Below are 15,684 nucleotides of genomic sequence, written 5' to 3' on the forward strand. Positions count from 1 at the left end.
TGACACCACTGGTTCCTGAGCTGTGGCGTGGGAGACTTCATCACCATTTGGATGCCAGGGTGCCAGTTTGAATCAAGATGGCAGACTGAAATGTGACTTTGGCATGCTTTCATGATGGGTCCAAACTCACAAATTACACTATTCATTTGAAAAACACAATATTTTTGAGTTTCGGGGGGGGGGGAATCCCAGCCAGTGCTGGGCTCTCCCCGCTAGCTACAGATGGAAGTGAAATATTCTAACAGGCTTTGCAAGCTGAACTGGTTTGGTATTTGCCCTTTGGCACATCTTGCTTTTGCTACCTTCACCTCCCATTTGGCTACAGTGGGGATTGCATTGCAGGCCTGGAAAAAGTGTTTCTGTAAACTTTGGCACAATTCATGCGCAATGAACATGCAACGGTGGCTATCTTGTAGGAGACATGCACTTAAGCACCCTGCTGGATTGGACCAAATGCCCATCTGATCCAGCATTTTCTGCTTGCATGAAATGGCCAGTCAGATCCCTCTGAAAACCAGCAAGCAGAATTTGAAGGCAACAGATCTCTCCTGCACACGACTCCCCCTTCGACTTCCCATTCCCATTCTTGGAAATCTGGGGTGGGGTGGGGAGTGGGAAGAGGCGATCACATGTCAGCTCCCACCTCACCACAGTTTAGAAAGTAAAGCAGGCATAGACAAACTCCTGCCCTCCAGATGTTGTAGTCCATGGTCAATATTCAGGGATGAAGAGGGCTGGAGTCTAGCAAAACCCAGAAGCTGTCATAGTGCCCCCCCCCCCGGATTTAAGCCTTAGATTAATTCATGAGGTGCTACCTCTGGTGGTGCAGTGGGTCACTGCACATGGTTCTTAACCAGAAGGTTGGTGGTTCAAGCCCATCCCAGGAGGGCTGTGGGCAGGACTGGACAAGATGAACCTTGGGGTCCCTTCCCACTCTACAATTCTATGTTTCTGAGCACAATTCAAAGTGTTGGTGCTGACCTTTAAAGCCCTAAATGGCCTCGGTCCAGTATACCTGAAGGAGCATCTCCACCCCCACCGTTCTACCCGGACACTGAGGTCCAGCGCCGAGGGCCTTCTGGCGGTTCCCTCAGTGCGAGAAGCCAAGTTACAGGGAACCAGGCAGAGGGCCTTCTCGGTAGTGGCGCCCGCCCTGTGGAACGCCCTCCCATCAGATGTCAAAGCGATAAATAACTACCTGGCATTCAGAAGACATCTTAAGGCAGCCCTGTTCAGGGAAGTTTTTAATGTTTGATGCATTACTGTATTTTAATATTTTGATGTCAGCTGCCCAGAGTGGCTGGGGAAGCCCAGCCAGATGGGTGGGATATAAATAATAAATTGTGATTGTGATTATGATTAGATTCAACAGTTCCGGGTTGTGGCAAACCCAAAAATAAGGGATTCCAGAAAGGAACTGGAGGAGCACATCACTAAAAGCACTGAGACTCAACTGCAAAATATTTGAATACCTTATAGGCAGGAGATCAGCTAGGGAGGTAGGTGGACCTCTGAACAACAAGGAAGTGAAAGAGGTGCTAAAGGAGACTGCAGAGAAGCTGAACGAATTCTTTCCATCTGTCTTCAGTGTGGAAATTATAGGGCAGAATACTGAACCTGAACTAACTTTCCCAAGAAGGCAGTCTGTGGAACTGTGGCAAATAGCAGTACTGGGAAAAGATTAAATTTTTGAGACCTTATTGGCAAACCGAAAACTGACAGAACGCCAGACCATATGTACATAAAATGAGCCCTGCTGGATCAGGATAAATGTCCATCTCCTTCAGCATCGAGCCTTCACAGTGGTCAGGCAGATGCCTCTGAGACGTCCTTTAAGAAAGATGTGAGTAGAAAAGCACTGATTCAGTGGACTACTCATGACTCATTTGAGTCATAGGTGTGACCAGGTCATAGATACCCCCAGGACAGGGCATGCTTAATGTACATGTGGCCTTTAAAAAAAAGCTAACCAGAAGCTCAGTGGTTTGGGCAGGGGAGAACTCTAAGCATTTTGACACAAACATAGGGCAAGGTATCATTCTGTGTGACGCAGGTTTCAGAAAGAGAAGTGTTGCACAGTTGTCTAGCTGGTACACTGCTTTCTGCTCTCCACCCCATGCTACAAGCAGATGCGTTTATACTGTTCAACATACAGTGGTACCTCGGGTTACATACGCTTCAGGTTACAGACACTTCATGTTACAGACTCTGCTAACCCAGAAATATTAGCTCGGGTTAAGAACTTTGCTTCAGGATGAGAACAGAAATCGTGCAGTGGCGGTGCAGCAGCAGCAGGAGGCCCCATTAGGTAAAGTGGTACTTCAGGTTAAGTACAGTTTCGGGTTAAGAACGGACCTCCGGAACGAATTAAGTACTTAACCCCAGGTACCACTGTACAAAACTTCCAGAGTGGTATACATTTTAAGACTTGAAAGCGAATTTAAGGCAACAGCAGCAATAGAACATCTTTGATGGTTCAAGCAATGTGACTGGGCCACACGACAGGGTAGGCCTACATGACTAAGGACATTCTAAGCAAGCACCTGAAGCAGGTATAGGGAACCTCTCATTCCTCCTGATGTGGTGAAACTACAACTCCCATCAGCGCCAGCAAATGTGGCCAATAGCCAGGTCTGATGAGAGTTGTAGTTCGGCAGCAACTGGAGGGCCACAGGTTCTCTTGTTGTTGTTTAGTCGTGTCCGACTCTTCGTGACCCCATGGACCAGAGCACGCCAGGCACTCCTGTCTTCCACTGCCTCCCGCAGTTTGGTCAGACTCATGTTTGTAGCTTCAAGAAGACTGTCCAACCATCTCATCCTCTGTTGTCCCCTTCTCCTTGTGCCCTCCATCTTTCCCAACTTCAGGGTCTTTTCCAGGGAGTCCAGGGAGTCTTCTCTTCTCATGAGGTGGCCAAAGTATTCTAAAGTTCTCTACACCTCATCTAAAGCAAGAAACAGAACCTGTGGATAGGAATGGGAAAGGAAATTGATTTTGTTTGCATTTCAACAAGAAAGTACCTATTTTGCAGTCTCTGAAAAAACATGGAAGCTGAAATTTGGGTCTTTCCATCGATGGCCAGTAGAGGGAAACATCATGACAAAAGAAGCATGCTTTGTTCAGAGAAATGATTTCTTAAGTTCAACCAAGCGAATTTCCTGACACTCACGCCAGTTTCAGGTTGTCCCTAGTTTCTGATTGCATCAAAGGCAAGAGTTCACTCAGGACAAGAATGTGCAGCTCTGAATCCCATGTCCTGAAGAAAGCGCCTCTAGAGAAGGAGGAATATTGGGAACTGCTTTATCTAGAGTCAGACCCTTGGCTTGGTCCATCTAGCTCATCACTGTTTAGGATTTCAGACAGGGCTATTTAAAAGAAGATTAGACAAATTCATCAAGGACAAGGTTATAAGTAGCTACTAGCTGGGCTCTGCTTCCATGGTCAGAGGTAAGAATGCTTCTGAATTCCATTTTCTGGAATTTTCTGGAGTGCTCCTGTGCTCTGGACTAGATGAGCCACTAGCCGGATCCTGCAAGAATCTTCTTAATAAGCACTGAAAACAAGGTAGCCAAACCGAAACCAGTCAGGTAGAGGCACACTGTTGAAGGCAACAAGTAGCTCAGCTGCACACCTGCTGTTTTATGTCTGTGCTAATAAGCATTTTACTGTATTTGCAATGGCCTCTGACTACAAGCAATAAATATTTATTGGATTAGATACGCCAATCCATTCACACACCCATCTCTATCTTCAATCCAAACATCAAAGACATGTTATCAGAGTTCTAGGACACAGTCAGACGGGGGAAATTACAGGGAGGAGCGGTGACGCAAACCAGTGGGGAGTGTTGTGAGGGCCAGATAGAACACCCTGGAGGGCCACCACCTTTGGACCTTGGTTCTGAGGTTCCCCACCTGTGTTGTCAAGAGATCCAAGAGACTAAGGGGGTGTGAAGGAATTCTGAGCCCTGGGGACAGGCGGGAGCTGTGTCAGGGTGGGTGAGTGGCTCAAGCAAACAGGGACGCAGCTACTGCAACCTACAATGAAAGGGTTGAAATAGCTGCCAAAGGGTTTGCTCCTGGGTGAACCTAGTGGAGCTTCCTTGCAAGCCCTAAAGAGTCAGGCAAATGATGTATGAGCATCACCACGATGCTGATGGTACCATTAAGACAACGGAAGTAACAGTCAGAGAATCCAGTGTGTGTGTGTATTAGAATCATAGAACTGTAGAGTTGGAACCCCCAAGTTCAACCCCCTGCAAGGCAGGAATATACAGCTGTCCCATGCAGGGATCGAACCTGCAACCTTGGCATTATCAGCAGTGATAAAGCAGGAACAGCTGGCAGGCGGGGAAAGAGGGAGCTCCCTGGCTGGGTCCTGCCTTAAATATAGCAGGCCATGCCCCCAGAGCCAGCTGATTGGCTGGCCAGGGTGTGATGCAGCTGGGAATCCCCCCAATCGCGCGGGGCTGGGCTCCAGCCGCTGCGTGCGTGGTGGGGCTGTGAAGCCCGCAACCCCACCTCCTCTGTAGGGTGGAAGTAGCTTTATCAGCAGTCAACAGAGCTATCCAGGCTGAACTATCATATATATAATAAATTATAATTATTTTTTTAAAAGCTGCATTATGTTGGTAATTGCTGCTATGACCTTTTAAAAAAAAAGTTAATTTTTTTTCATTTTGCTTACAAAGACACACACACACACACACACACACACACACACACACACTGTCACCCTTATCAGAATTTAATAAGCACATAAACCTCCGTTTCAAAGAGGCGCTGGTGTCCAACACCTATCATTCAGACTTCCTTTATGATGGATCAGTAAAATAAACAGTGACTCATATCCTCAAGTTCCCCATCTCCACAAATACACTTATGGTTGGGTGCCATGAAGCGTCTTCCACCTGGCCTCTAGAAGTTAGTGCATCTTATGGGAGCAAATTCTAACTATGCCCTGTGTGAAAAAGTCGGTGTAGACAATACTAAGCTAGACGGATCAGTGGCCTGACTCTGGATAAGGAAGCTTCCCAAGTAAAGGAAGGGAAAATGATGATCAGATAGATGTTTACAGTCCGGTTCCAGAATTAAGTTTAGAAATCCTTGAAGAGGAACTAGAATTCAGGATGAGTGGAATTCAGGAAGGAAGGAAGGAAGGAAGGAAGGAAGGAAGGAAGGAAGGAAGGAATCCATGAATAATAGAACATCGGGGTTGTTTCCAGTCTTAGTCCAGAGCTCAGTTTGGGGAGCTTTGTGGACCACCCTAATCTTGTTGTTTCTTTGATGTTTTGGTTATCTTGGGTCAGATTGGAGACATTGCATTTTCCCTGGAGTCTGCAAAAAAGCTCAAGGAGCTCTTGGAAAGGGATGCGGGATCTGCCCCCCTCCACACGAGGAGCCAGCTCACCTTCTTTACTCTCTGTGGAAACCCAGAGCTGCCGGAAGAATTCCAGGGTATCTGTAAAGGGAAATATGCCCCCCAATTTTCAAGAGGCTTGGTGAGTTGTGAGGGCTCCTGATCTCCTTGATCTGTCTCATTGGAAGCCCCTGTTTCCTTTCACATGGAAGGGTAGGGGTTGTGGGCATTAAAAGCTGAAACCTTTTGGGCAAACGGGGTGCTGCTCAACCAACCTGTCTGCCTTCCACCAGCCTGCCTTCACACTTACGAGGCACTGGAAACAAGCACCCTCCTTGTAGCATCCTCCATTATCCCTTTTAGAAAATGTGGCAGGGAGGAAGTTGGGGATGGACATCTTTGTGGGCACCAGGGGAAAACCTCAAGGGCACCATGGTGCCCACGGGCATCCCCTTGGTGACCCCTGGCATAAGTTATAGGAGGACAGTTCTCCAGGAGCCGTCTGTGGGGAGCAGCTCTCATCATGGGCATCATCTGAAGGGATGCCACAATGGTGATTGAATCCAGGATGTGTACCTCCTGTGCACTCTTTACGGAAACATGCAGCTGAAGAGAGATCATAGGTATTTGAAACAAAATGTGCATTCTAGCTAGCTCTCCACCCCACCCACCTTCATTCACAGGGAATGTGAGTGTCTCTTTAAGCATCACTTATAACATCAGGAAACAACCAACCTGGTCTTTTCTCTTTCTTGAACAGATCTTGCTGTGCCCAACATTGCTCTGTGTGATATCTGTGCCAATGCTGCCTGCACTAGATGTTATTGATGGTCATAGATGATGTGCCTGGCAGAAGGATCGATTAGCAAAAGCTAGCAGAAGACTGAGATTTCTGATTGTGCCCTTGTCTTGTTCTCTCCTTCCTTCCTGCTGAGGTTTGGAAGGAGCAGCGATGTTCTTTTAGGTCTCCTGAATCTTCACATCAATTTCTGAGATGTGGCAATTCTAGGCAAACCTCCCCAGAGCTTTCATGTTTACTGTCCTTCCTGATTCAGCGACTGTGTCCTACTTTTCAACTATTTCTGAACTGTGTTTCAGTGTGTGCATTGCTCTTGTCAATGACAGCCATCAACAAAACATCCCTTCTCACATGGAGAAGGCATCTCCCGCTGGGTGTTTGACCCTTCCGTTACCTGGTCATTGTAGCAACTGTTAAAAGATTAGCACTTCTATGTTGTTCATGCACAAATCTCAAATGAATATGTGGTTACATGAGCACAACCTCGTCAATACTTCTGCTTAGTTCATGGGTTTGTGGCTGGGTGAAAAGCACCAGCAATGAAAGAGGAGACACATATTAGGGAAGATGGAGCATCCTTAGCTGGCTCAGCCAAGGACATTTTGGGTTGTATCCAACATCGGTCCAACTAACTTAGGTCCATCAATTTCAATGGGTCTATTCTAACTCAGCTGGATACAATGCTGTGCTGCTTGAAATTCAAGATGTTAAATCTCATTTTGTGTAAAGAATTGCAGTTGAATCTTATGCCATAGATTTATTACATATGCAGCATTGATGGAACATGGTTATAAGCCTCCATGGACACATGGTGATTTTTGGAATGGTACCTTTATTTAAAAACTGAAATGACTTAAATGTTAAATGTAATTAAATAGACATTTGGTGCTTATTTGGGGACATGGGTAGGGTGGTTGAATATTGAATGTTGATTCTTGTATAAATATGTAAAAATGATAACAGATTTGGGAGGAAAAGATAAAGTAAAACTACCTCTCCTTTTTCTTACACAGTAGAAGAGTTTGGATTTGATATCCCGCCTTTCACTCCCCTTCAGGAGTCTCAAAGTGGCTAACATTCTCCTTTCCCTTCCTCCCCCACAACAAACACTCTGTGAGGTGAGTGGGGCTGAGAGACTTCACAGAAGTGTGACTGGCCCAAGGTCACCCAGCAGCTGCATGTGGAGGAGCGGAGACACGAACCCGGTTTCCCAGATTACGTGACTACAGCTCTTAACCACTACACCACACTGGCTCTCACAGGGATGTCCCAGATCTGCTGGTTATTCTTGTCTTGTTAACTTGGGAGGGAAGGAAAGAGGGACTGAGGCTAGTGTTACCTGCGGCACTGAGGGCTCATTTTATGGCCTACCATGAAATGTAGGATTTGGCACCATTTTTGAATGAATCGGACGACAACAGGCTTTTGGCGAAATCGTGACCTTGCGGATTAGGGTGCCAAGGGCTTGTTTTGCGGACTACTGTGAAACGTGGGGTTCGCACCCCAAATGTTGCAGGGGTGATTTGCAGGTGTTCAGCACTGTTTTTGAGTGAATCGGACAATGTCGGGTTTTTGGAGAAGTCAATCAGTGTCCTATGTTCTACCTCCACTATCAGGAGCATTATGGATCTGGGCATCTGCTGCTGAGAATCACAAGGGGGAGAGTATTCCTGTGCTCTGAAACCTTCTTGCAGGTCTCTGGCAGGCATCTGGTTGGCGACTGCGAGGACAATATGGTGGACTAGATGGGGCACTGATCTGATCCAGCAGGCTCTCCTTGCATTCTTAATGTTGGGGCCCCCGTCCCTCAGCTGCCGTTGTGCCATGCCTGCCTCCGGTCCAGTGTTTGCATATCCTAATCTGAGCTGAGTCAACACATTCCTGAATGAACCATTTTCTGCATTCCAGTTGCATTAGCTTTATTGAATTCTGCTCATCTCTTTTCATCCTAGGTAGCTCTTTTGTATACATGGGCATGCATGTACGTGCACAGCCGCACACATGGGGAGAGAGTTGTATTGTTTCGTTTCCCAATTTGTAATCATGAAAGTACGCTTGCTGTGAAGAATTACCTTTGAGAAGCTATTGGATAATTTCTCCTCCCCTCCCCACCCCGGGAAATTTGGTGAAAGTGTTACCTCCCGTTTATTCATTTATTTGTTTTGCCCACAAACAGGGTTGAGAATATATAAAGGAAGCTACCTTATACTGGATAGGGACGCGGGTGGCGCTGTGGGTTAAACCACAGAGCCTAGGACTTGCCGATCAGAAGGTCGTGGTTCGAATCCCTGCAATGGGGTGAGCTCCCGTTGCTTGGTCCCTGCTCCTGCCAACCTAGCAGTTCAAAAGCACATCAAAGTGCAAGTAGATAAATAGGTACTGCTCTGGCAGGAAGGTAAACGGCGTTTCCGTGTGCTGCTCTTGTTCGCCAGAAGCAGCTTAGTCATGCTGGCCACATGACCCGGAAGCTGTACGCCGGCTCACTTGGCCAATAAAATGAGATGAGCGCCACAACCCCAGAGTCGTCCACGACTGGACCTAATAGTCAGGGGTCCCTTTCCCTTTCCCTTATACTGAGACATGCAATTGATCCATTTAGCGCAATACTGCAGGTTGAGAAGGCGAGACCAACAATCAAGAACGCAGTTTCTGTTGTTGTTAGCCGCTCTGAGCCCGGCTTCGGCTGGGGAGGGCAGGATATAAATTATTATTATTATTATTATTATTATTATTATTATTATTATTATTATTATTATTATTATTATTATTATTCTGCATGTGCCGCAGAGGGAAGTGAGGGGCAGATGGGGTCCATCAACTTGGCAAGGTAGCTTATCAGGAGAAGGAAAGCTCTGATCCTAAAGCCCCCCTGCCTCTTGGCTATGCTCATTCATGAGAAAGTATTCAGAAGTAAACCCAGAGGAAAATTTTGTACCCATGCATTGCGGGACAACTTTGGGAGATGTGTAAGGAGCAAACACTACACAATTCCAGAGTAGAGTCCCTAAATTGGCTGGATGGTGCCTTGTACGCCTCCTTCCAGCAACTTCTGCAGCCAAGCTGGTGCCAAATGTATTACTCTGCTTTCCTTTTGGTCACATCAGTGAGACCGGGGTGGGGTGGGGATGTCTTCTTGTCTGGGCAGCCCAGGAACTCCATACACACTGCACAGGCTTACACCCTGGGAAAGTCACTTCAGAGATGCTAACACAGTGGTTTGAATTCACCCCCAGAGATGCACTCCAGTGTCGCTTGAAACAGATGGATGCCATTAAGGTTACATAGGGACTGGTGGTATATATCTGGGCTTTCAGACTGGGGCCTCTTCCAGACCCACCTGGAGATGCTGGAGATAAAGCTGTCCACATGCAAAACAGGTTATCTCCTGCAATGCACTCTACCTTTGAAGGTGACACGGAAACTACAACTAATCCAGAATGCGGCAGCTAGACTGGTGACTGGGAGTAGCTGCCAAGACCATATAACACCAGTCCTGAAAGACCTGCATTGGCTCCCAGTACGTTTCCGAACACAGTTCAAAGTGTTGGTGTTGACCTTTAAAGCCCTAAATGGCCTCGGTCCTGTATACCTGAAGGAGCGTCTCCACCCCCATCGTTCAGCCCAGACACTGAGGTCCAACCCCTTGGGCCTTCTGGAGATTCCCTCCCTGCAAGATGTGACATTACAGGGAACCAGACAGAGGGCCTTCTTGGTAGTGGCGCCCACCCTGTGGAACACCCACCCATCAGATGTCAAGAAAACAAACAACTATCTGACTTTAAGAAGACATCTGAAGACAGCCCTCTTTAGGGAAGTTTTTAACATTTGATGTTTTGTCGTGGTTTTTAATATTCTGTTGGGAGCCACCCAGAGTGGCTGGGGAAACCCAGCCAAGTGGGTGGGGTATAAATAATAATTTGGCATTAGTATGATTATTATTACTTAATACCTACATGGAGAGAGTTTTTTCCTTGCAAGAGGGAATTTTTGGGAAAATGGGGCTGGCAAAAATCAATCAGATGGGCGGGGGTATAAATAATAAAATGAGTGTAATAATTAAACGAGCCAAACCATTTTCACATCAAAGTAGTAAAGGCAGAGAGCATCAGTGCACTGGAAATCTTTATTTTGGACACACCAAACAGGGATATCCACGAGGAAGCCAGTTTTGCAAGTCAGAAGCCAGTTTTGCTTAAGAGATCGCCATCAAAACCAAACGACCAGAACACCAACAGAGAACAAAAGGGTATTTAAACTCAAATAGAAGTGTTATGTGGGCTACACAGTGTTTTAGTCTGCATATTGATTTCATTTTAAAATGTGTGGCTATCAAGGAGCAGGGGCATCATCCAAATCAACCGCCTCTGAGGAGAGGGAGAGGGAGAGGGAGAGGGAGACCATGGGAACAGGAAAGGTTTGCTGGGGATGGAAGGAATATGCTGGAAAGAAATTGGGATTTCTGGTTCCTCTCTGCTACCACTATACTCCACTGCAATGCACCCCAAAACTGATGGGCAGAAACTGGCTACTGGGTTGCAATAGGGGAGATATTCGGTTCAGTTCAGTTTGCATTTAAAGCTTAAGGTGCCTGATTTGTGCTTTCCTAGCTGAAGCACAGCCATTGTTCAAGATCCGCACCCCTCTAGATTTTGCAGTGCAGCTCTCAAGCCAAAACAATGTGTACTAGGCCAAAGTAAGGATAAGCTGCCTACAACAGTGAAAATAGCAGGCAGAAATGCATTATATTAGGGAAAATTGCTTTGCAAAAAATATTCACATTAGGGGAAATCGCATGGGAATGTGTGCATTTTAAGAGAAATTTGCACCAAAATCCTGGTGAATTTTCACAAGTGCTTTTTAAAATGACAAACTGGTGCAGAAATGTGGAGAACTGACCTAAGAATGGCAGTGTGAGGGGTGAAAAAATGACTTTAAGCGGCATCTAACATTCCTGAGATGTAATATTACTTCTCATTGAGAATCAGCTGCAGGAGGTTGTAATCTTGAGGGAAGAGTAAGTAGAGGAGAGGGGAGCCAGATTGCCCCTTTTGCTCAAAATGTCAACCCAGCTACTTTTCTTCCTATAGGGGAAAATGTATCTGGAACCTGTTCAGGAGGAAATACAGCTAAGTCTAGGTTTTGACTAGGAAACATGTAAAAACTTCCTCTCCCCACCCTCTTTTTTCTGTTCGCATTTGCAAACTTGCACAGCTGGTTTTCAATTTTTAAAAAGCAAAAGAAAAATTACATGGAACTGATGTGGTTATTATTATTTTTTGCAGTGACCAATCACCTTCCTTTCAACCATTCTCCTTCTTTCCGCAGCCCAACTTCCTGTCCCTTGCACTCTCCCCTCCGACATGGACTCTGAATTGTGCTCATAGAGTTTTTAGGGATGGGGTCCAGGAAGCCAAGGCTGGGTAGTAGCAGCAGGGACACAATGGCCCAGCCAATCTGTGCAAGTGGGCAGAGGTGTCCTCTGTTGGTTTGGATGAGGAAAAGGCAGCAGTAGCAGCAAGGGCCAGTTGTCAGGATCCACTTAGAAAGCCAGCAGAGATGGTGGTGGTCTTCTTCATTAGCATCCAGAGCAGGCAACGTTGGCACAAATCTCACAGGTCGCAGCATCTGCGCTGATCATTTCTGAAGCAAAGAAAAAGAAAGACTCTTTGAGTGACTTTGGGGTGACTGTTTGGGTGACTCAAGTACTCCAATTGGGACGGAGAGGGGAGGGGATCCATGTGTACCTCTGGGGCTTCACCGCTAATCATCTCAACCATGTCACTTCACCAGGGATGGGAAACCTGTAGGCCTCCAGATGTTGTTGGACTTCAGCTGCCATCATCACCGGCCAGCATGGCCAATGGCACAGATGATGGGAAGTGTAGTTCAAGAACATCTGGAAGGCTTCGGTTTCCTCCATTGGTTTGTCTGATCTTCTTGTAACGCTGTCCACATTGGTAGACCTCACTGCCTCTTGTGGGAGCGAACGCCCCAAGTTTAACGGTTGACTTCTTGAAGGAAATGCTTTATCTAGACCAGTGGTTCCCAACGTGGGGCACATGCCCCACAGGGGGGCAATTTGATTTTTAAAGGGGGCAATTTGAGAATGAGTCATTAACAGTTTATGGTCTTTTAGGCTTCCTCCACATGAATTCATGTTTGGAAGAATAAGAATTGTATATCACGGGGTGGGGATTAGGATTTTAGAGATGCTTGGGGGGGGCATGGAGGTTATCAATGGCTACTAGTTTTTCACTCCACAAGAAGTGGTGGTATGCCTCTGAGTACCAGTATCTGAGAATTGCAGATGGGAAGAGGGGTCTTGGGCTCATTGATCCTGCTTCTAGGCTTCCCCAGGCATCTGGTTGGTCACTGTGGGAACAGGACGTTGGGCAAGATGAGCACGGCTGGTCTGATATTCTAGCTGCAAAGCAAACTTGCACAGAGGCCCATCTGGAATATGCCTCTTCTGTCCGGCTGTTCAAAGCCGAGGAGTCATCCTACCTTCTCATGCATGCACTTGACCATCACCACATACCGAGTTGTCGGAGCAGTATTCCTGCTCTGGGGGATGCACAGACTGGTGCAAACTCTGAGGGCATTTTCGGGTCTCTGCACGCACCAAATGTGGCGCCCATGCGCATGCGTACGTTCTTGGACCTCTCCTTGAAGAAGCCCTCCAGCTGCTTCACTGATTCCAAGGGGAATACATAGTCTCCCACCTGCCCAGGGGAAATTAGAACAGAGTATCACCATCACTTGCCCACGGCAGGGCATGCAATAGGTCCCTTCTCCCTCCTCCCCAGTCTTGATGCCAGGGCTGGCCTGATACATTTGGGCACCCGAGGTAGACCCCAAAATAGTGCCTCCATCTGTCCCAGGGAAGAAGGGGTGAGGGAAGATCTACATTAGGAAGAAGGAGGGGGAAGACATTGGGATCTGCTGTCATCTGCCCTTACAGAATTCATCAGAGGGACAACTGTGACACTGTGTGCCATTGGGTCTGTCTCCTCCTACTGTTGTCCCCCCCTGCCTTCTGCCCCACCAGCCACCACTGCACATTAGAGCCTTGCCATCCTCCGTCCTCATGCATGGAGATCCACTGAAAAGGTCAAACTGTAACTTAGAAACCTACATGTGTTTGTATGAAGGAACCTGCTCTTCAAGCAAATCCCTTGGCTGGGAAATTTCAAGGGCAAGGCTTATCCTTGCCCAGCATGTATTTGCAAAGCAATAAAGATAGAGGCCTGTTCTCAGAAGACCATCCTCCAAGGCTGTGCTGACTGATCAAATCCTGTGCTCTACAAGGAGCCTAGCCTGCCTAAAAACTAACAATACACAAACCCTCTATAAAGCTACAGTAGAACAGGTAACCTTAAAAAAAAAAAAATCAGCCCAAGGTCCACATTCCTCTGTGGACAACTTTCCAGGGGCCAAATTTTATGTTTGTACATTAGGCTAGTTTCCACATGAACTCACCCGCCCCCATCCTCTATAAAATACAGAGGTAGGTGTGTGTGTGTGTGTGTGTGTGTGTGTGTGTGTGTGTAGAAACGAGCCCCAAAGGTAAAATCTACATTCATTTCTCCACCAATTTTTTCCTCTGATTCTCTCCCCACCATCATGTGGCCCCTAGAAGTTTATGCAATAGAAGTGTGGCCCTCTGGCTGAAAATTGTGCCCCACCAATGTGCCTCCAACTGTATCAAGATTATTTTCATGGGGTGTTTTATCAATATGCTGGCATGCGTGTGCACATCAGCTCAAGCACAGCAGAGAAAGAATCTCCAGGCAACCACACAGTACAGTCATACCTCGGGTTGAAGTAGCTTCGGGATAAGTATTTTCGGGTTGTGCGCTGCAGCGACCCAGAAGTAACGGAGCATGTTACTTCCGGGTTTTGCTGCTCGGCATGCACAGACAGTCAAAATGACGTCATGTGCAGGCATGGAAGTGGCGAACTGTGACCCGCACATGCGCAGACGCACAGACAAGGGTTGCGTTCGCTTCTGGATGCGAATGGGGTTCCGGAATGGATTGCGTTCGTATTCAGAGGTACCACTGTACAGTCACATCAAAATTGCTTTGTTGCAGTGTGGTTGTTTTTCAATGCACACATGCCCATCAATAAGGAAAGGAGGAGAAAGGCATGTAAATGGTGTGACGGCAAGGGTGTGTCAAACTGTGCAAGGTCCAAATCCATAATTTGTTTTAGAGATTCTCCCAATATTTGGGTGGGGTGGATTTCAGAACAGAGCAAAGAAGAGAGTGGAAACATAATCCTCAATAACAGTGGCATGTGGCTGCTTGGTAAATTCACTGCTAATTCCTGCTAATAGTCTGACTGTGTACATATCTTTTGGTAAATGATTAACTGGACCCACTATTTGCTGTAAGCTATTCCTTTAGGGGTCTCCTTTGTTTCGCCTCCCTCAACTAAGACTATAGAAGTTCACCTCTTAGTGGACATGCACAGGATCTAAGACCTCCCAGACTTAAAGCCCAAAGTGATCAATAAGCAGCTGCCCTGTACTGAGTCAGATTATTGGCCCATCTGGTTCAGTATAATCTATACCAGTGTTTCCCACACCTGGGAGTTGTAGTCCAACAACTGCTGGAGACCCAAGTTTGGGAAACCCTGGTCTATGCAAACTGGCAGCAGCTCTCCAGGGTTCTAGATTGGGGTCTCTTCCTGGAGATGGCAAGGACTGAACCTGGGAGCTTTCTCTTGCAAAGCCGATGCTCTAATTCTCTGCTATAGTCCATTCCCTTAAAACTAAAGATTCCAGTTCTAAATGGAAAGCTGTCCAAATATGAACAAAGGAAGCTGCCCTGTATCAGGTCAGAACATTGTTACTTATATCTCACTGTCACCTACACTGATGGGCAGTAGCTGCCCAGGGTCTTTGGGGAAGGTCTATCTCCACCCTGTTTTGAGATGCCAAGGATTCAACCTGGGACCGAAGGCATCTAGGAATCAAGTTCTCTAGCCACTGAGCTACAGCCCTCTCCTTCAAGGTGATGCCATAAGGGCAGAACGGCGATCCTGGGAGGATTCCACAACTCTTACCTTGACTTCGACCCCATCTGAGAGGATGGCCAGCACACTCAGGCAGACTGTGGCCACCAGGTAGGTGTTCATGGTGAGTCACGATTCTGGTTCTCACTTGGAATGTCAGGGCGGACTGGCTTGACAGCGACGGAGCTGGCTTTTTAAAGGATGCCCTCTAGTTATTGAATAACTAAGGTATATTGGCACCGGCTAGGATAGTGACAACCCCCTAGGCAGTTTGTGAAGTGTGATAGCTCCAAAGAAATGCCTCCGCCCAGAAAACATTGACATCTTTGTTGTTTTATGGCTCTTCATCAGAAGAGTGTTTCCTTCTACGAACTTTGCTTGCCATATCCCAGCTGGGATGGAGCCGCCAGCAGGTGATGGGTGAATAACTTTAAGAGCCAAAGGGCAGAAGGACCACACCAAGGCCCAATCCTGTAGGCTGCTGAGCAACTCCTTCTTCAAATAGGGTCTG

At 47.0% G+C, this 15,684-nt stretch overlaps 1 protein-coding gene and 1 long non-coding RNA gene across 2 annotated transcripts; one reads left to right on the forward strand and one right to left on the reverse strand.

Moving 5' to 3' along the window:
• Positions 1-5,217: 5,217 nt before the first annotated feature.
• LOC308592511 lies at positions 5,218-6,628 on the forward strand. Its single transcript, XR_014010535.1, has 2 exons — positions 5,218-5,498; positions 6,117-6,628. It is a non-coding gene; the product is annotated as an uncharacterized lncRNA (long non-coding RNA).
• Positions 6,629-10,265: 3,637 nt separating this feature from the next.
• Positions 10,266-15,351, reverse strand: GUCA2A (guanylate cyclase activator 2A). The gene is made up of 3 exons (XM_081201768.1): positions 15,225-15,351; positions 12,694-12,877; positions 10,266-11,795 (listed from the first exon to the last, which is right to left on the reverse strand). Exons 1-3 carry the CDS (start codon positions 15,294-15,296, stop codon positions 11,731-11,733), a joined length of 321 nt encoding a protein of 106 aa, XP_081057894.1. The 5' UTR covers positions 15,297-15,351; the 3' UTR covers positions 10,266-11,730.
• Positions 15,352-15,684: the final 333 nt, after the last annotated feature.

This window comes from Podarcis bocagei, assembly GCF_964188305.1.
Source record: "Podarcis bocagei genome assembly, chromosome: 7".
In the NCBI taxonomy this organism is placed as follows: domain Eukaryota; kingdom Metazoa; phylum Chordata; class Lepidosauria; order Squamata; family Lacertidae; genus Podarcis; species Podarcis bocagei.